Raw genomic sequence first — 17,871 nt, 5'->3', positions numbered from 1 at the left:
GGGGAGGGGATAAACGGGAGACCAAGTCTCGCAATTTAACATTCAGGAACCTCAGTAGAGGGTGAGACTCCTGGGCTTTCATTCCTGCTGTCATGAATATTTCAAGGTTTATATAATGATTCTCAAACGTTAAATGCAAAACAGTCCTTAGAGTAAGGGCATGGTGTCCTGGACTTCTCCCTCCTAGATGAGTCCCAAACCATTTGGTTATGACATAAAGGTGACCAACACCCACAGCAAAATGCAAGCAGAATTGCTGCTATCTTCCAGTATCAGCTGCTGCCTTGTTGTCAGGCCAATATTGAGAGAGGTATGAATTGGCTTCAGTCACAGAAATGAAGGTGTGGACTCTGAAACCTAATGATAACATATTTCTTCCAGAGTAACAATGGAAGTGCTTATCATAGCTAACTGGATGAAAGAAATGTTTTAAGATAAATGACAGCAGCTGAAAGACTGCTTTTTTTTTTTCCCCTTCTTTTTTTTTCTTTTTTTTTTTCTTTTTTTTTTTTTTTGGTACAGTTGCCCAGGACTGTTTAGAAAGAATTCAGACACACCCAAAGAGTCTCACGTTGTTAGATTGGGCCAAGAAATAGATTTTTCTTTCCTCAAAATGATTCCGTGGAAAAATGAGAAGTGCAACCAGGAGCTGAAACTCTTGTGGGATGAGAGGCTGAGTGTGTATTTGGCAAGGGTGATTTTTTTGCTCTTTTTACTGCTGAAACACCAATTTTTTGCTGTTTACCATTGAAAAAATTGATTATGGAAATGTCCATTTCCCCCTTTTTCTATGTCACTTTTCTTCCCAGGGTGGAAAGACAACAAAGATAAACCTCTGCTCCATCAGTAATTGTGAGGCTTGGAGTCAACATTTTACTCACATGCCTTATTCTGGCACACACTGTAAAGCATGGAGAGGCCTGAATTAACCAGCAAAACATCACAAAACTGAGACTGGAGCTTGATTTTGGTAGGTAGGATTAGGAAGCAGAAAAACAGTGTGTTCATTCCTGCAGAGCCCACAGAAGCTTGGAAGGTCCCAGCAGCAGCTGCAGGTCTGGCTGCCCACTGAGCAGAGCCTCCAGCAGCTTGCCAAGGAGTACCTGGGACCTCGCCTCTGTCATCTGTGCTTAATGAGCCCAGCCTTCTTGGCACCAAGGGGCTCTCTGCCCCTGTAATTTGTGCGTGCCTGTGTTGGGACCAAGACATTTTACCACTGCAGTACAGAAGAATATTCTCCTGGACTGCTTTCTGCCTGTCCTTGGAGATGAACGATGCAATAGCTGAACGCCGCAAAACACAGCGTTTGAGAATTAAATCAGGAGCAAAGGAAGCTTTTTGCCTTGTTGTAGCTCTTTGCTCTCTCAGACCCTGAAGTGGGCACCAAGCTGCCCTGCTGCTAGGGCTGTGTCTGGAGGGGGCACGCAGGAGAAGTTCTGCAGCTCTCTAGTCCTGCAGCTCTGACCATCAGCCCAGCTGGGCAGCACCAGCTCTCTCCCCTACACTGGCTTTGCTCCGCCAGGGAGAGAGCCAGCAGCCAGCCAGGGTGTTGAGAAGGTGGGAGCACTCCGGGTATCTAGTCAGGCAGCCACCTTGCCTCTCGCCTTCTTCACCATCAGGAAACACCCTTCACTTGGCACATATTCCAAAACCCAAAGCTGCTGTGTGTTTCTCACTGAGATGTTTCCCCAGTGTCATTTCCCAAGCTGGTAGCGTAATGTTTTTCCTGACAGATAGATCTTAACCTCAGGCAGAGTGCAACTTCAGATATGGGTACATTTATGAAAAAATTGGCATACTCTTCTGTCAAGCAACAGTTAAAAGAAAATCTGCAAAGGGATTAGCTGCCATACACTCTGGGGCTTGCTGACAGATGTCCTGAAAATCTGGAAATGTGTCGATCTATCTTTACACGGGGTTGTTTTCTTTTTTTTTTTTTTTTTATGTTCTCTCTCTCTCTACTTCTCCCTCTCCTCATCTGTCTTTCCAGGGCACACTAATGGGAATACCTTCAAATCCACAGGGCTGCCTGGGAAGTGCCTTGGTGCAATCCATGGATTGGCATACTGGTCCTGGGGTGCAATCTAGGCTGAGCTAGACCCAAAACCTCAGTCTAGTTAGATGCCAGCTTCCCTGCAATGGCAGCAGTGCTGCTTTGTGCCAGGGCAGTAGGGGTTTTCTTTCTGTTCCAACTGCAACCTCTCAGCTCGTTTTAAAGGAGCTTAAATGTTGGCCATTAAATATAAATATCTTCTTTTTCCTCTGGGTGAAACTGATGTTCAAAACTTCACAGTGTAAATAAGGTCTGGAGAAAATGTTTTAGGCAACGATTCTGTCAAAATAAATGGCTCTGGCCATTCCTCCCCACTTGAGACCAGAGCTTTAGGTATGTTTCCTCTCAGAGGAGCTTTGACCTGATTGTGACGTTCTCCCAAGCACATCTTCAGGCTTAAGACCCTGAGTTCTGTGGATTGTGTTGCGTGATCTTGGGCAAATCACATAGGACGATTTTTTTTTAAGTGCTTTCTGTTTCTAAATGGTTTGATTCTGATTGCTCAATCCCCAAAATGCTGAGGTGGCCTCTGAGAGGAGGGGGATGTGGATACACCTCCTGCTGTGCAAACCATACAGACTTTTCTGTTCTCCAGCTCAGGCCGGAGACATTGCCCTCAGGGAGGCAGTCACTCCTGCAGCTGTGGTTAAATCTCCCCCTCCTCCCCTCCACCATCTCTTTCCCTCCCCTACAGGAAGGAAATCATTCCCTCTGACTTGCCAAGGAGTCAGGAGTTGCCTGCCTTGCTCAGTTCAGCCCAGTCCTCTTTTTGATTTAGTTTGTTACCATTAGTCACCAGGTTACTGCCTGCTCCAAAATCTAAAGGATGCAAATCTGTCTTGTGATTGTTGCCTCCCCTGCCTGCTAATCAGAGGAGTGGGGCTAATACCCACTGGGCCCAGAAGTTGAGGGAGTGCAGTCTTTTGTCCAGAAGAAGGACCAGCATTCTTATTTAATAACGTACATACGTTGCACTTCTGCCAAACCTCTTTTCTCTGAGGGCCAGACAACAGTTTTACTTCACTCATCATCTGTGGGTCACGGGAAGCCTGTGCACATTGGGCAAGCAGCATATTCAGAGTCTGGATGTTGATGTCACTTTGCTTCCCTCGGGCAAAGGACGCAGCTCTCAGTCACAGCTGCTGTACTACAGCAGCCTCTGGCAGCCCAGAGGTTTGGGATGTATCAGCCCTGATGGCCCTCAGCCACACAGCAGCCGCCCAGCCTGGCCTCTCACCTGGGCTGTGGGCACCCTTTGGCTGTGCTTCTCCTGCAGAAGAGAAGGGGAAGCAGCTATGACTTGGTATGAGCACGGAACAGCTCGGCAGCACGTGGGATCATTTCCCCTTCTCCCTAAGAGCGAGCTCCCGCTGTCCAGTCTCAACCCCTGCCTGTCAAGGGGAAGCAAACTGCTGGCAGTGACTGAGCAGCAAGAAGGACAGCAGTGTGGGTTGCGACCTAGTGAGTGTATCACCAGCATCACTTGAGTCACACCCGTCTGCCTGCAGCTATTACAGCCACCCCGCTGCCAAAGAGCAACCGCGTGGCCCGACCAAAATGATCCGGCTGCTGCTGAGCACGGCGCTCCTGAATGAGTCAGTTGTGCTGGGAGTACAAGGCAGCCCAGATCTGTCTTCCTGGAAAGCTACTTCACAGTAACCTTGTGCTTGAAACGGTTTTGTCTTTGAGGTGACTGTGGCGTTCGTTTCCATTCAGCCGCGTGAATAAACCACGGGGACAGACAGACATACAGAAGGAGTCAGAGTCCCACTGCGGGAGCTTGAAACACCAGAGCCGAGCCTGAGGGAGGGCTGGCTGCCTCCCTAGGCTTGGGAGAGCTGTCCTGCCTGAGCCTCAGTTTCTCCACTGATGCAGAAGTGAGGCCAGTGTTTTCCCCAGAAGACGAGAAGGTGTTTGTGGAGTCCTCTGAGGAAAGGTGCTCTCGTGAACACCAAGCTATTTTTATTATTGGGGTCAGGGAGGAGAACACGCACAAAGGTGATGGCGCTTTTGAAACACAGGTTCCCATTAATAGTCTTTAGCACACACAGTTCTTATTATAATCTAATTTGACTGGAATTGGATTAATCTTATAATGCTATAATGTCATTTCCATGGTCTTTTTATATTTTTATTGTTACTATGCATTAATGCAATACTCTGCAAAAGCTCTGAGAAGAGGATGTGAGTTTAGTGAATCTCTGATAACATTTTTGCAGGGCATTTTTATGCTCCTCTTAGGCTCGTACGCTGTAAAGTCACGCAGTGCCTGGAAATAGCAAGAATTTACACAAAAATTCATCTTGAATTATCTTCCAGGAGGCTCCACTGGCAAAGGCAATGTATTCAGAGCCAAGAAACCAGGCTTGTCCCTGACCTGTCCCGGGAGCTCACCTGAATCATGCATTTTTTTCATCTCTGTCTCTTCATCTGAAGGCGGAAATAATATAGGAACGTTGTGAGTCTGTGGTCTATATCCCTTGCCATCTAGAAAACCTATCTTGTATCACCAAGCTTTAATGATTCCTTTTTATTGAGTTTATCCTGTATTTCTTAATTTGCCTTTTTTCCCTTTTGCTATTATTTATTTCTCTAGTTATAAATCTTTTGAAGCATTAGACTAAATTATCTTTATCCTGCATCCATTTAAAAGATGTTGGACGTTTACTTCAAAGTAGCCCCACAGTGCTTGCTCTGAATACTCATAGGCTTGTCTGTGAGGACTTAAAATAGGAGGCTGCATGCGAAAAATATTGGCCAAGCTGAGCAATATTACACTGGATGACATTTCAACCCTCAAATCACCTAAGAGAAAAGCCAAATAGACTGGTATTTTCTATCAACTCTTATCATTACCCCTGTTCCTTTTCCAAGCCTCACTTGAAGGCAGTCTTGATGCAATTAAAGCTTAAGGGCCAAAGCGTGAGTTTCATTTTCAGTGCAAATACAGCACTAACCCTTTCTGTCCCACATCTCTGCTTACTCTGTTCTTTGGTTCCTCTGTTCAGAGAGCACGGCAAAGCTGCAAATTAAACCTCCCACTCTGAAAACGGCACGCTTAACATTATTAGCCTGCAGAAACAGAATTTGCTGGGTCAGTAGGAGCTGGCTATCAACGCATCTGCCACGACAGCCACGTTGGGAAGCAAGACCATATGGTAATACAGACAGCTTCTGACTTCTGCTGGGTACAGCTTCTAAGGACTTGGCATGTTTTATTAGACAGTTTGTGATTGTGCTGGTTCCTGCCCGTCTGTGGCACAGAAGGGCTGGGTTCCTGCATTTGCATCACCAACACTTCACTGGGGTCTCTGTGTAGGCAGAAGGGTCTCCTGCAAAGGGTCTTTGCAGAACGGGAGGACTAGGAAGATACCTCATTCTGCTATTGTTGTTGCTCCTGGCCTCTTTTCTTATTTTTGTAAGCAAACAAGCTACTCGGGGTGGGGGGGCTGTTTGCAAAGACATTTGAACATCTGCACCCTTGGGAAGCGCTATCTCATTTGTCCTTTATTTATAAACAACCTAAACCCCAGTCCCTAGTGTTGCCATATTTATGCATATTTCAGTGTTACCTGGATGTACTTCTAACGCATTTCTGCCATTGACACATTGCAGTGTTGATTGCCTCGGCAGCATCCCAAGTGCAGCAGTGCCTGCACACTGCTGGGGGGGGGGGGGGGGGGGAGGCTCACATCCGGCAACCTGGCATTAATACCGGGATTCGGGTCTCCACAACAAACGCATCGCAGCGGGACACCCACGAGTTGGTCGAAACTTAGCAAGCCCCGCTGTTATTTTTGGTTCGCACGGGGACAAAAGGGCTCGTTTACGCCGCGTCCCAAAAGAAGCCGGGTTTCCGAAGCGCGCCACCGAGGACTCTCTCTCTCTCTTTTTTTTTTCCCCTTTTAAACAAAAGACAACGTTTTACCCCTGCAAGCTCTTTCCCCGACCCCGACCCGCGCTCCAAAGCCGCGCTCGGCGGCCCCGTCCCGGCCCCGCGGGGGCGCGGCGGGCGCTGCCCGCCCCGCTCGGGGGGTTGCGGGCGGTGCGGGGCGGTGCGGGGCGGGCCGGGGGAGGGGTTTGGCGGCGGGAGGCAGTGCCGGGCACCCCGCGGCGGCGGCGGCGCTGAGCGGGCGGCCGGGGCGGGCGGGCAGGTGAGGGCGGCGGGCCGGGGCGAGCCGAAGTGGGGGGGCGCGGCGCCCCGCTTTATTTTTGCGTAACTTTGCGGGGTGGGGTCTTTTTGTTGTTGCTTCGTGAGCTCTCCCCCACCCCGCTCCCCCTTTTTTTTTCCGCGCCTTGCAGGAGACGTTGTTTTTTTTTTCCCTTCTCCGTTTTCCTCCTGCCTCTCCCGCGGGAGCCGTCGGCGCGGGGCGGGGGGGGGAGGCGCGGCGGCCGCCCCGGTGCGGGGGCGATGCCCCCGCCCGCCTTGGCGCCTCCCCGTGCCGGCCCCGCCGCCTTCCCTTTGTGCCGCCGGGCCCGGCGCGTCGCCTGCCCCGGGAGCCCCGCGGAGCCCCGCGGCGGGAGGTAAGGGCGGGCGGCCGCCGCCCCGCGCCCCGGCAGCCATGCGGACCCTGCGGCCGCAGCTCGCCTCCCTGCTCCTCCTCGGTAAGTGCCGCCGGGGAAAGGGTGGGACGGGACGGGATGGGATGGGATGGGACAGGGGTCGGCCGGGAAGGGTGGGACGAGACGGGACCCCCGCGCCTCCCGGTGGGTGCTGTCGCTGGCGGGTCGTGCGGGAGGGTCACCCCTTGCGAACGCCGAGCGCGTGTCCCCAGGAGTTGTCACTGCCCGCGCTGCTCCAGCGGTTGGAGGGAGGAATGGGGTGGGGAAAAAAATTAAACATATATATAAAAATATGTGTGTATATATATATATATGTATATAACAAATCGGTCATGGTTTCATGTCCACCTGCAGTACCCCGGTGACCATCCTCGCCAGGGCGCGGCGCGGGGTCCAGCCAGGGCGTGGGAGCGGAGGGGACGGGCACCTCCTCCGCGCCTGGGCTCCGGCATCAACTTGGGGAAGGGGAGCGACCGGCCGCGGTCTGCTCCTGCTGGGGTCAGGGGGCGTCTCGGAGGGGAGCCGTCAGGGTAGGGAGTTTATACGGGTCTGTGCTGAGCTTGCACAATGAAGGCAGAGAAAACGCCTGGGGTAAGGTAGGCTGTAGAAACAAAGTGCTCTGCTTGGCTGTCGGAAGAGCGCGTTGAAATGTGGAGGGAAGGCAGTCGCTGCTGCCGTGAAATGCAGTTTGATTGCTTTGTGCTGTCTCTCAGACTCCTCCCGTAGTCCCTTCGCTCTGCCTGCGTTTCGTACCCTGCGAACCGTTAAACGCGTGGTTTTGTCCCATCGCACAAGTGCCCGGGGGTGACTCTCTGCAGTTCTGTAAAGTCCTCTGGGACCCCACTGCTGGGTGAGAGAGGCTGTAGCAATGCAAGATCCCTTCCTACAAATTTGGGAAAAGCAGAATACAAGACAATTAAAATGCCTCTTACGTTTTTAGTGGCAGACCATGTGCCAGGCTTAAGTACTGATGAGTTGATAAGAACATTTGTGGGAAATACTGTACGGCAACCTCATGCTGCTTTCTGCCTGTTTATGTACAGAGCAAACGGGGAGCTGTTTTGATTTGCCTTTTCATTGGTATGATTTTCTGCTGGCGTTAATGCCATGGAAGGAGGAAGCAGCAAGGCTGGCAATTTCACTGTCTTGAGAATTGTCACATACTTACCTGCTCTGCCAATTTGGGGAACAAGATCTTTGCTTGAATTGCAGTCGTGCTTCTATGTCTGTAATTTGTGTGTGTGTGTGTTTGCATGCACTCTGTCTGTCTTTAGCAAAGAAAAAGAGAGAGAACTCTTTGAGATGGTTTTGGAGGAGGTTCAAACTTCCCCTAACCGCTAGCTTTCCCCCTTGGGTTCCCTAAATTAAAAAAACCTGTCTTCAAGCTAAGTTTACCCGTGGGTGGCTTTGCTCCGCGAGTCTGTCGCAGCCCGCAAGATGGGTGGAGGCGGAGGGCACTCGCTCGCTGCCTTGTCTTCGCACGCTCAATCCCTCCCGTTGAAGAACAATAACACCGTTCTGGATTAGGGATTCCTAATATGGAGCGGTCGGTCGGTCGGTCTGTTGCCTGCGCTCCGAGGCACTCCCAGCCGCTGCGGCGGCGGAGCAGCAGAGGGCATCCATCGTCTTGCCGAAGGCTCCCCGCGGCGGTACAGAAGTGGGAACCCACCAGCCCGTGTTGATGCTCACACGGCGCCGGGCCCGCTGCCAAGGCTGCCCCGACCCCCCCTCACCCCTCCCTGCTTGCAGGAACAGGCTTTCTGGGTTTGACCTGAAACTGGCTCTAACCTGCCTTTGCCCTCCCCCCGGGGGGGATGAGCTGCTGAGGTGTCATCTGTTGCTGGGGAGGATCGGCTGCTTTCCACTGGTCCCAAATCCCAGGGATGTAGCTAGTTCGTAAAAACACTCTGCTGGCCTCCCTGTGCTAAGCGTGAGGCTGTTTTTAGCGGTAGGAAGCGTGCCACGTGTGCGCTTGGAGTTAGTTTTCTTTTGGTGTTTTTCACCTGGACTTCTTTTAGCCGGCTGATCCACGTTTGCCCAGCTGCTGATTTTGATAAAACTGGGGATGTGCGGCCGTGCCTCAAAGCCTCGAGTCCCACAGAAGTGCTTTAGGTTGCTCTTTGTAAAACTAAGACATCATTTGGCTTCGGGGAGAAGTGGCTGGAGTAAAAAATCCCTGTTTGGTAACAAAAATATGTGACTGGCTAGAAAAGGACTGTTGCTTTCCAAACAAGTAACGTTAATGCTAGAATATAGGGATAACATACTGTGGGTTGAATATGCAGAAAAAGAAATGCAACTCATTTTTTTTCTTTCTCCTTTTGCAAACTCATTAAAATCACTGAAGGAGGAATTGTGGTTATGGAAAGAGGTGGTGGATGGTTTAAAATAATATTTCAAGCATTAACTACCTACCAGAATCCAAGTAACTGTGAAGCCAGGGTTTGAAAACCCACATCTGGCATGTGGGTGTAACATTTGTAGATCTCTGCTGGTTTTTTTCCCCTTCTTGCTGCAGTGTTTGTTACAGGGTTCTTTAAACAAGTGGCACTTCATCACAGCAAGTACAAAATGGGAAAATAGAGCAAGTGCTGTAAATAATCCTCATGCAGCGATGAGGCCATTAATACTTGTGCCAGCCAGTGCTAATCCTGTGTGTAGTTGCAAGATTTACCTCCTTTTTTTACAGGAATGCAAAGTCTGATACTCCTCATATTTATAGTGTAATATATAGGAAACACAATAGGCTTCTGGGGAATGCTGAATTCATTCATGTCGGTGACTGGTTTATGAATAGTTCTGCTTTTGAGTCTCTTGCAGTCTCCAGAATACCACCTGTGAATGCAATTTACGGCTCTTTGTGTTCAAACACTGCATATGTATATATGTACATAGACTCATTACCCTCTTCCTCTCTCTATTCATGCATAGTAATTGGTGATTTATTTGCGATTCCTAGAGGGGAGCAGAGCATGCCTAAGGTCTTGAAGCTGCAGCTCACTTGTAAATGGCACGTTGGAGTGAAATAACGATGCAGAGGTGACTCTTGGAGAGAGAAGGGATGGTCTTAGAGGTCTGACTCCTGGGGGGGGGATGAGGTTCTGGCTGGGGAGCAGCAGTGAGCAGTTGGCTGCTGCTCAAGTGTTCCGCTCCCGCGCCCTCCTGCTCCTCTGCTGCCTGCCCATGCATGGGGGCCGAGGGGGCCGTGGCTGACACACAGGTCTCGATGCAATAGAGCTGGAGGGTGCTTGGCTGGAGGGGAACAGGCGGAGAAAACAGCATCGTGGGTGTTTGCACACACGGGGTTTGGGGTTGTTTTTGTTTACACAGCTAGCGGGCCCAGGAATGTTGCTGGCGCCTCATCTGCTCCTCGATGCATTGTTAGCAACAGTGGCCAAGATCGTGCTTTCTCCATCTGCGTCTGCCCAAAGTCCTCCGCCGCAAGCTTCGTTTTGCAAGCCAGCTCTGCTGCCCTCATGCCCGTGTTTGCTGCCTCTAGATCGCTGTGGTGTGCGGTGCCGAACCCAGACCGATCCCGAGCGTGCTGCCTGTGTGGCTCTGCTTCTTTTGGGGAATGAGGGCTCTGCGAGTGGCCCTGGCTGTTGCCTCATTTCTGCATGTGATTCATCTGGCTCTCTGGGTTTCCCAAGTGTGGTGGGAGGCTGCTGTGGCCATCGGTGCTGGGCTGGCAGGCTCTGCTCCTGCGCATCCCCAAATGTAATTCTTCACAGGGAGACTCCCTCCCTGCAGTCTTTGGCCAGACTGTCTGACATCCGGAGGCTCCTGCAAATCCTGTTTATTTACACAGGAGGTTTTGGTTTATGCGAATTGTTGTCTTTTAGTTGACCTTCCGTCAAGTTAGATGTCTTTATTAAAGCAGTTTTTATTGTAAATCGAATGTGTACTTAGAACACTTTTACCAGACCCATTATATAAAGTGAAAGGCAGAATGAACAGCCCTGCAGACCACAGGAAAGAGGGTGGGAGAGAGAGGGTCACAGGGAGAACATCTCTTCGGTGTTGGAAGGCCTGTGGAGTTTTTCTGACCAGCAAATTGCCTTTTTTGGAAAAAAAAATTCTTTTGAAGCTTTTCTTTTAGTCTCTCTTGTCTTCTTTCTTACCCCTACAAAATCAGTGATGGGTTCAACCATTGGCTTAAAGGTTATACAGTCTAGTATGAAGTCAGAAGTTTTTTCATTGGTTTATCTTAGATGAATCAGAGTGCTATGATTTGAAAAAGTGCTTCTTGCTGTCTGATAGTTAGCAATCTGCAGACCCTGCCCAGAAACTTTAAGCACCAGGAAAATTGCCTGAAAGGAGGGGAAAGATTTTCAAGCACAATAGGGTTTTCTTCTTGTTGCTAGTGTTCCTAAACTCGTGATTTGACTTGTCTACTGGTATCAAGGACGTTTAGGCCCTCCAGCCGGTGTCTGAAAAACTGCAGTGTTGTGATTTGCCTCTGGCTTTGAAGTTCCTAAATACTCTTTAATGATAACCTGCTAGATGGGTTTTGACTCCATTTTTATGTTGGCATCTCTTTCCCAGTCATACAAAATCTTCTTAAAGAATAGTCCTCTGTGTTAGAATGTTAGGAGACGTTTAGCATCTGTTCTTTATCGGCTGTGGAAGAGCTAAAATGGAGTCTATCCTCACAAAGTGGGGTTTGACACATTGCAAGGCAAAGAAATTGGGTCTGCAGCTGGCTTTGGTGGGTCTAGGATGTTTGTGTGCATATGTGTTATTTCCAGCTCTAACCTGTTGCTCACCCTGTCTCCATCAGTGTACTAAGAACATTTCAAATGATACAAGTTAATGAGCTTTTTCTTGTTAGGTTTAATTAGGAAATGACAATGAGACGAGAGGAAATCTTGTCTTTCTAGCTGCTTCTACAGTCACATTTCAGTAAGTAATTGAACACTAGCACAAAGCCAGACCATCTCAGCTAAGTAATGGGAAGCTTTTCTTGAAAAGGGGAAGTGCTTGGACACTCAGGACTCGAATCACTGCTGCACAGTACTTGCACAAATGCCAAAAAGCAGGGCTGCTCCTGAAAGGAGGTGTGCCAGCCTGGTTCCTGCCCAGCGTGGCAGGGAGGGGAGGGTACAGGCCAGGTTCTCACATGAGGACCAGTTGGAGGAATTTGCTTGATCTCAAAGCTAACTTGAGTTAATGCATAAATGCATAAAGGGACTGGAGGGGTGTGCCTGCTATGAAAGTAGGTCCATTTTTCGTGTGGTCTTGCAGATGGCTGTGGGGGCCTAAGGGTGCTAGGGAGGCAGGTGGCTGGAGGACATGGTGAATTCCTCTAGCTGGGTTACCCCAGTTTGCTGGGGTGTGTGTGCTCCATGCCCCAGGGCCTCAGTACTGAGTCCAGGATGTGCCACCAGTTGCTCAGCCCTGCTGAAGGGGTGAGGTGAGTCCAATGTTTGACCCCAGCCACTTTCTTAACTATTACCAATTCCTGACAGAGGCTGCTGCTGTGTCCTGCTTAGTGTTTAATCTGTAGTTTCAGGCTGAAGCCACTGCTTGTACCCTCCTATGGCAGCTTCTTTCTGATTTTACTCCACTGTTGGTGGTTCCCTGGTGTTTCCAGGTCCGTTTCCAGCTCTTTTTGGGTGATGGTCCACAGGGAAGGAAGGAAGAGCTGGTGCACTGGTAAGTGGAGGAGTGGAGAAAAGATTACGGACACATAGAATGGTTTGGGTTGGAAGGGACCTTAAAGATCATCTAGTTCCAACACCCCCCGCCGTGGGCTGGGATGCCACCCACTAGACGAGGTTGCTCAGACCCCTATCCAACCTGACCTTGAGCACTTCCAAGGACAAGACATCCATAACTTCTCTGGGCAACCTGTTCCAGTGCCTCACCACCCTGTGAGTAGAGAATTTCCTCCTAACATCTAGTCTAAAACTCCCCTTTTTTGGTTTAAAACTGTTCCCTCTTGTCCTATCACTTGTCTGGCTGTGTATAAAGTTGTTTTCCATTTTTTTTTCATAAGCCCCCTTGGAGTACTGAAAGGCTGCAGTGAGGTCTCCGTGGAGCCTTCTCTGCTCCAAAAGATGAGCCAAGGGAAAGCAGTGGGAGAAGGAGGAAGGTGGGGGAAACCAAATGACTGGAAAGCGGAGAACAGGCTTTAGAGGATGAGTCTTGCTGAATGCTGGGCCTTGCACCATGTCCATAGCTTTTACAGCATCAAAGACTCCCAAGTACGATGGAAAGAGATAGTGGGGATCTGTCCCTGTTTGTTGTCTTGTTCCTGAGCAGTGTACTTACTGCTCCTCTCGGCTGATTTCTTTCTTACCAAGATACTGATTCCATCTGGGACTTGCAAAATCAGCTAGTGCTTCTCCTGTCTCTTCTGATCTTGGCAGACTTAAGACTTTGCCAGTCAGGAAGGGATGAGGCTCCTGCTGAAGTGCAGGGATAAGGAGATTCCTGTGCAGTTCCCAGTGACAATGTTGATTGACTCCATTGGGATCCAGAGCATATTCTGCAGGCCAGCACATGGGGCAGCTGCACAGCCATTAGCACCAGCAACATGACACTCGTGCCATTTGTCTGGTTTGGTGTTCTGGATATTGTTTCTCTGTCCCTTGCAAAACAGCTCATCAGGGTCTGACACGATTGGAGGTAATTTTTGATAGATGTGGCACTGCTAAGTTTTGGGGTTATTTTAACTAGTGGTGTGAGTTTGGAATTGGTGTAATTTGCCTAGTGTTCCCTACTCTGCTCACAAAAGCTGGTAGTTTTGTTTCCAGGCAAATATCTTCCCCTCTGGAGTCATTGCAATTACAGGGGGAATAGCAGAGAATGGTGATGCATCTGAGGTTTTGGATTTTTTTTTTCTTTTTATTTGCTTCCTTGGTGATTGTTCCCCACCCCCATTGCATCCCCCTCAGTCTGGCTGAGGCCCACTGTCACCTTTAATGGCTTTTGGGCTTTGTATGGAAGTTGATAAGCTTGTCAAAGGGAGATGGGAGCATGGGGTTGAGGTAGATAAGTTTTTTGACAGACTCTGTAGAGCTGAATATCTCTTCTGTGTTTGAGAGGAGCTCAGCACTGACCCAGGCTGCTGTGTGAAATGGATGGTTTCTGAAGCCTTTAGAGAAACAGGGGGTTGAAGATGAGATATGAAACCCCAAAATAGCAAAAAAGTTTTCGTTTGCTTCTTTGGGAAGAAAGGGCTCTGATCTCTCATGACAGCAAGGTTATCGAGATTCGACTGCTTAGATAAACTGAGATTTTGTCTCCTTGCATTAGTCTTTCTGTCTTCATTCAGCATCATCGTCATCAACACAGGAGTCTGCCCAGGTTCCTCCAAATCTCTCTGAAAGGGAAGCTGGATCTTAAGTATAAGGCAAGAGGGGAAGGCAGTTGTTTGTTGCCAGAAGTCATCCAGAAGCTCGATACTCTGCAAAATCATACTGCTGGAATCTGGCACTTATTAACTCAAGTTACCCAGTACCTAGGATCTAGCCAAAGGGCTCTGGCTGGCTGCCAAGCTGAAATTACCAACCTGGGTGTCAGGCCTTGTTGGTTCCTTTTTGATAGCTTGAAATAGGAGCTTCCCAAGAAGTGTGTGCGCCAGCCTTTCTTAAAGATGTGTTTCTTCTTACAGCTTTGTGAAGCTTTCGAGGTAATTATAGTACTTACTAATATTTATTCCCTTCTAAGCAGTTATCTGAATGCGTTTATCTCTTTTGAGGTACTCTGCCCCCTCTCACTGAGTTGTTTCATCCCATCTCCCTGACTCAGGGCTTTCTGCTCCCTCCCCTCTCATACAGTCCTTGGTCCTCAGCTTCCTCCACCTCCTGAACATGCTGTTGAGCACTGCTTTCCTCTCCTGGAGGTTCCCATACCCCTCTGTCTAATCCCATTACAGAGGAGGGATGTTTGCTCTGTCTTGCAGGGCGTGACTGTTTAACTGCCCTGCCAGGTGCTAAGGCGCTTTTGCCATGAAGGACATGGATACCAAGAGGAACTGGGCTGGCATTGTGCCATCCCTCGGCTTTCTGCTGACTGCTTGTGGCCTGCAGACAATATCTTAAGAGCTCCTGCTGAAGGGTTTGACCTTTGTGCCTGCAGTGTTATCCGGCGCCTACAGCAGGAGTCACAGCATGCAAATTCCAGTGCTTTCTTCTGGCTTGTGATATAATTGTGGGCAAGTCACTCCGGCTCTGTTCTCAGCTTCTTGAAGTAGAGAGAGTGGCTTAAAAGGTGTCATGGGATTTTCTTGTGAGGAAATATGCAGTGCTAGGGCTGAGGTCTTGCTTGCTGTTTTAAGCAAACAGGCTGCTTTTTTCTTACACGTGGAAGAAAATGTAGGATGGAAGAGATTGTTGTGCCTTGATTGATTTCACTCCTGGTGTTAGGAAAAGAAGGAAAATTGATTTATTTTTTTTTTTACTTCGAGCTCTACCATGTTACTTACCCGCACAAGCTCTCTCGCTTATCCTGTGTGAATGGGACCAGGCTCTCCTTGCCACCTCGTGGGGCACGGCCCACGTGAGTGTAATTTGGAGCTGCTGTGATTCATTCCAGCCCTCAGTGTTACAGCAGCACAGTTAATCTATGGGTCACTGGCATGTAAGGAGCTGTTATGTCTAATCAGTCCCATGCCATGAGCTAGTTGGCAGTTAAATCTAATCTAGAGTGTGTAGCTGCCAAATGCTTGGAGTCACCAAGCACTTACTCCTTTCTGCTGTAAATAAGGCTGACTTGAACAGGATCAGCTTCAGGTGCTTGTGAGTAGGGATCAGAGTTCGGCCTCAGATACCTGTACTGCACAGGGGCAGAGGTTGTCTGGAGTCTGAAGGGCTACAGAAAAGGTGTAAATCTACCTCCTCATCTTCATAAGTAGATACCAAAACACCTTCTTCTCATTTCACATCGCTTTTACTCCCACCTCCTTCCCCTTGCCTAGATGTGAGGAGAGGTGTGTTTGGAGGTGATCTCTCAGGTACTGCTGTCGTCATTAGAGCGTAGAGGGACCCTGTCTTGATTCTTGCATGTGTTTAAGTCCTGCCTGAGATGCCTGGTTTTTATTTTTCCTTTCCTAGTTTCTGCTGCCTTTATGCCTCATCCACTCCTCTTGAATTTTCCAGTTGTGCCTGCAGGATCCCATTTACCTTTTAAATGGAATAATTTTTCAAAATTAAAGGGTGAATGCTTCCAGTTGCTATGCACATGGGGGTGCCCTAGGTTTGCTTTAGCTTGGGTGCTCTCAGGGAGCTTGGCAGGGGACCTTCACTGCCCGGTGACCACCAAATGAAGGAAGGACAGCACTTCCTGCAGTGGTTATTTGGATTTGTTCCTGGCCCTGGTGCTTGGGCTGATTTGATTTTTTTTTCTTTTTTTTTATTTGATTTTTTTTAGCCTTTGCAGGGCAGCAAATATGTGATGGGAAGGAGATTTGTTTCCTTCTGGCACAGTGGGAAGAGCTGTCTGAGGCTGCCCTGAGCTGTGTGTTGGTGTAGGGCAGGCAAGAGGCTGAGCTCGGAGAGGTTTGTTACCTCTTCTTGGAAGCATGCCCATGTTAAGCTTGTACCACCCTTCTTCTGGCTCTCCATTGGATCACAAAGCTCTGTCTGTCCCCCTGGGGTTTTTTTGGCTGGCTTGTTTTGAGGGAGGATGTAGGAATGGGAGGGGAGAGCGTGAGGAAAGATTTGCTGTGTGTCAGATGCCTAATAGCTGCTCCAGCAGATCCAGTGGGATACGTTACTAAAAGCATCCTGATGATCTCAGTGTAATGGGCTTGAGCCTTGGAAGCCCACTTGCTGGGAAGGGGAGCCCAGGGCTTTGTGCTGGGCTCCTGGAGGAGGAGGACTGGGTTCCTGGCAGGGGATGGGTCAGGCAGCAGGATCTGCCTCAGATTCAGTTATGTTGGAAAAGACCTCTGAGATCATTGAGTCCAACTTTGACCGAACACCGCCTTGCCAACGAGACCGTGGCACTCAGTGCCACTTCCACTGGCACTTGAACGCCTTCAGGGGCGATAACTCCACCACCGCCCTGGGCAGCCCATTCCAATGTTTAATCACCCTGTTTAGGGTGCCAGCAGGTACCCATCCCTCTGTGAGGAGAAGCTGGAGGGCAGCCATACGTGGGGCTTTGGCATGGCAGAGGAATGACTTGGGAGGCTTGGCCAAGCACCAACTACTGCTGTTACCTCAGAGATGTAGATTACCAGCGAATGCAGTTTGTCTGCATGCCAGCTGAGATTTTTCCTGAAGAGATGTAATCTGAGGAAAGGGTAATTCTCCTTATAGAGGAACGTGGGTGTTGGTCAAAGAGGAAGCATGGAGCATGGCCAGCAGCTTGGCTCCTGGCAGCACATGTGGGAGGGAGGGGTGCTGGGGGATGTGGCTCCCACCGTGGCTGCAGGAGCAGTATCTGGCTCTGCTGCTCTCCTTCTTCTAACCACTGCAGTTCATGAGGTGCCAATATGTAGCCTCCTCTTCTGGCACAGGTGGAGGCCTAGAAAAGAGGTGGGTCATTTCTTATCTGCAAAAATGATGGAAGGGTCAGGTGAGAAGGGAGGGTTCATCAGTCCTGGAAGATACCACCGGAGCCATGAAGACCCCTGAGATAGGTGGGGGTGGTGGGAGACAGCAGGAATTCAGTTTTCTAGTGGATGGACAGATGTAAAAGAAATGCATGTACATGATCCTAAAAGTGCTGCAGTAGAGATTCTTCGTAGTTACTGGGGTGATCAGCATCGTTTTCCAAATCATCCTCCGTATGTGGATGCGAATCTTGAGTGTGGGTAGGGTGAAGTGAGGCTTCTGGGGAAGTATGCTAGCGGGAGGCCAAAAATAAATTATCAAAAGAAAGAATTGAGAAATTAACAAAGCTAAACGGATGTGTGCAGCTCTAAGAAAAGGGTGTCATATTTGAAAGCATATTTTTGAAAATCCATTTGCTTAGTCATCTTACTGATAAGTTAGCTATTTTTGCCTTCTTTGCTCTGATGACACTTTGCTGTCTATATAATGGGTTTAGCATCTGCATTCTTTTCTAGTGTACAGGGAAAATATATCTGCTAATTTTGAGTTGGCTTTGTAGAATTGCTTTACCTCTTGGCTGTGAAATAAGTAAGATACTGCTCTTAAAACTATTTTAAAGGAGAATAGCTGGAATTATTTCCCTTCTAAGCCATCTTTTTAACCCATCTCACATGTCTGCAATCAAATTTGAATAGAGAATATATTTGCCGTTTCAAGTGTAATAAGGACTGTGCCCTCAACTCCCCCAGA

General features: G+C 49.1%; 1 protein-coding gene across 2 annotated transcripts in view; it reads left to right on the top strand.

Moving 5' to 3' along the window:
* The first annotated feature begins 6,230 nt into the window (after positions 1–6,230).
* Positions 6,231–17,871, top strand: part of IGSF3 (immunoglobulin superfamily member 3) — a 94,744-nt gene continuing 83,103 nt past the window's right edge. For both annotated transcript variants that reach the window (XM_064643404.1, XM_064643399.1), the window contains exon 1: positions 6,231–6,658. In XM_064643404.1, the coding sequence (XP_064499474.1) occupies positions 6,616–6,658 (43 nt within the window). In that variant the 5' untranslated portion in view covers positions 6,231–6,615. The remainder of the gene's footprint in view (positions 6,659–17,871) is intronic.

This window comes from Pseudopipra pipra, chromosome 2, assembly GCF_036250125.1.
Source record: "Pseudopipra pipra isolate bDixPip1 chromosome 2, bDixPip1.hap1, whole genome shotgun sequence".
In the NCBI taxonomy this organism is placed as follows: Eukaryota; Metazoa; Chordata; class Aves; order Passeriformes; family Pipridae; genus Pseudopipra; species Pseudopipra pipra.
This window is presented reverse-complemented; position numbering and strand designations above follow the sequence as displayed.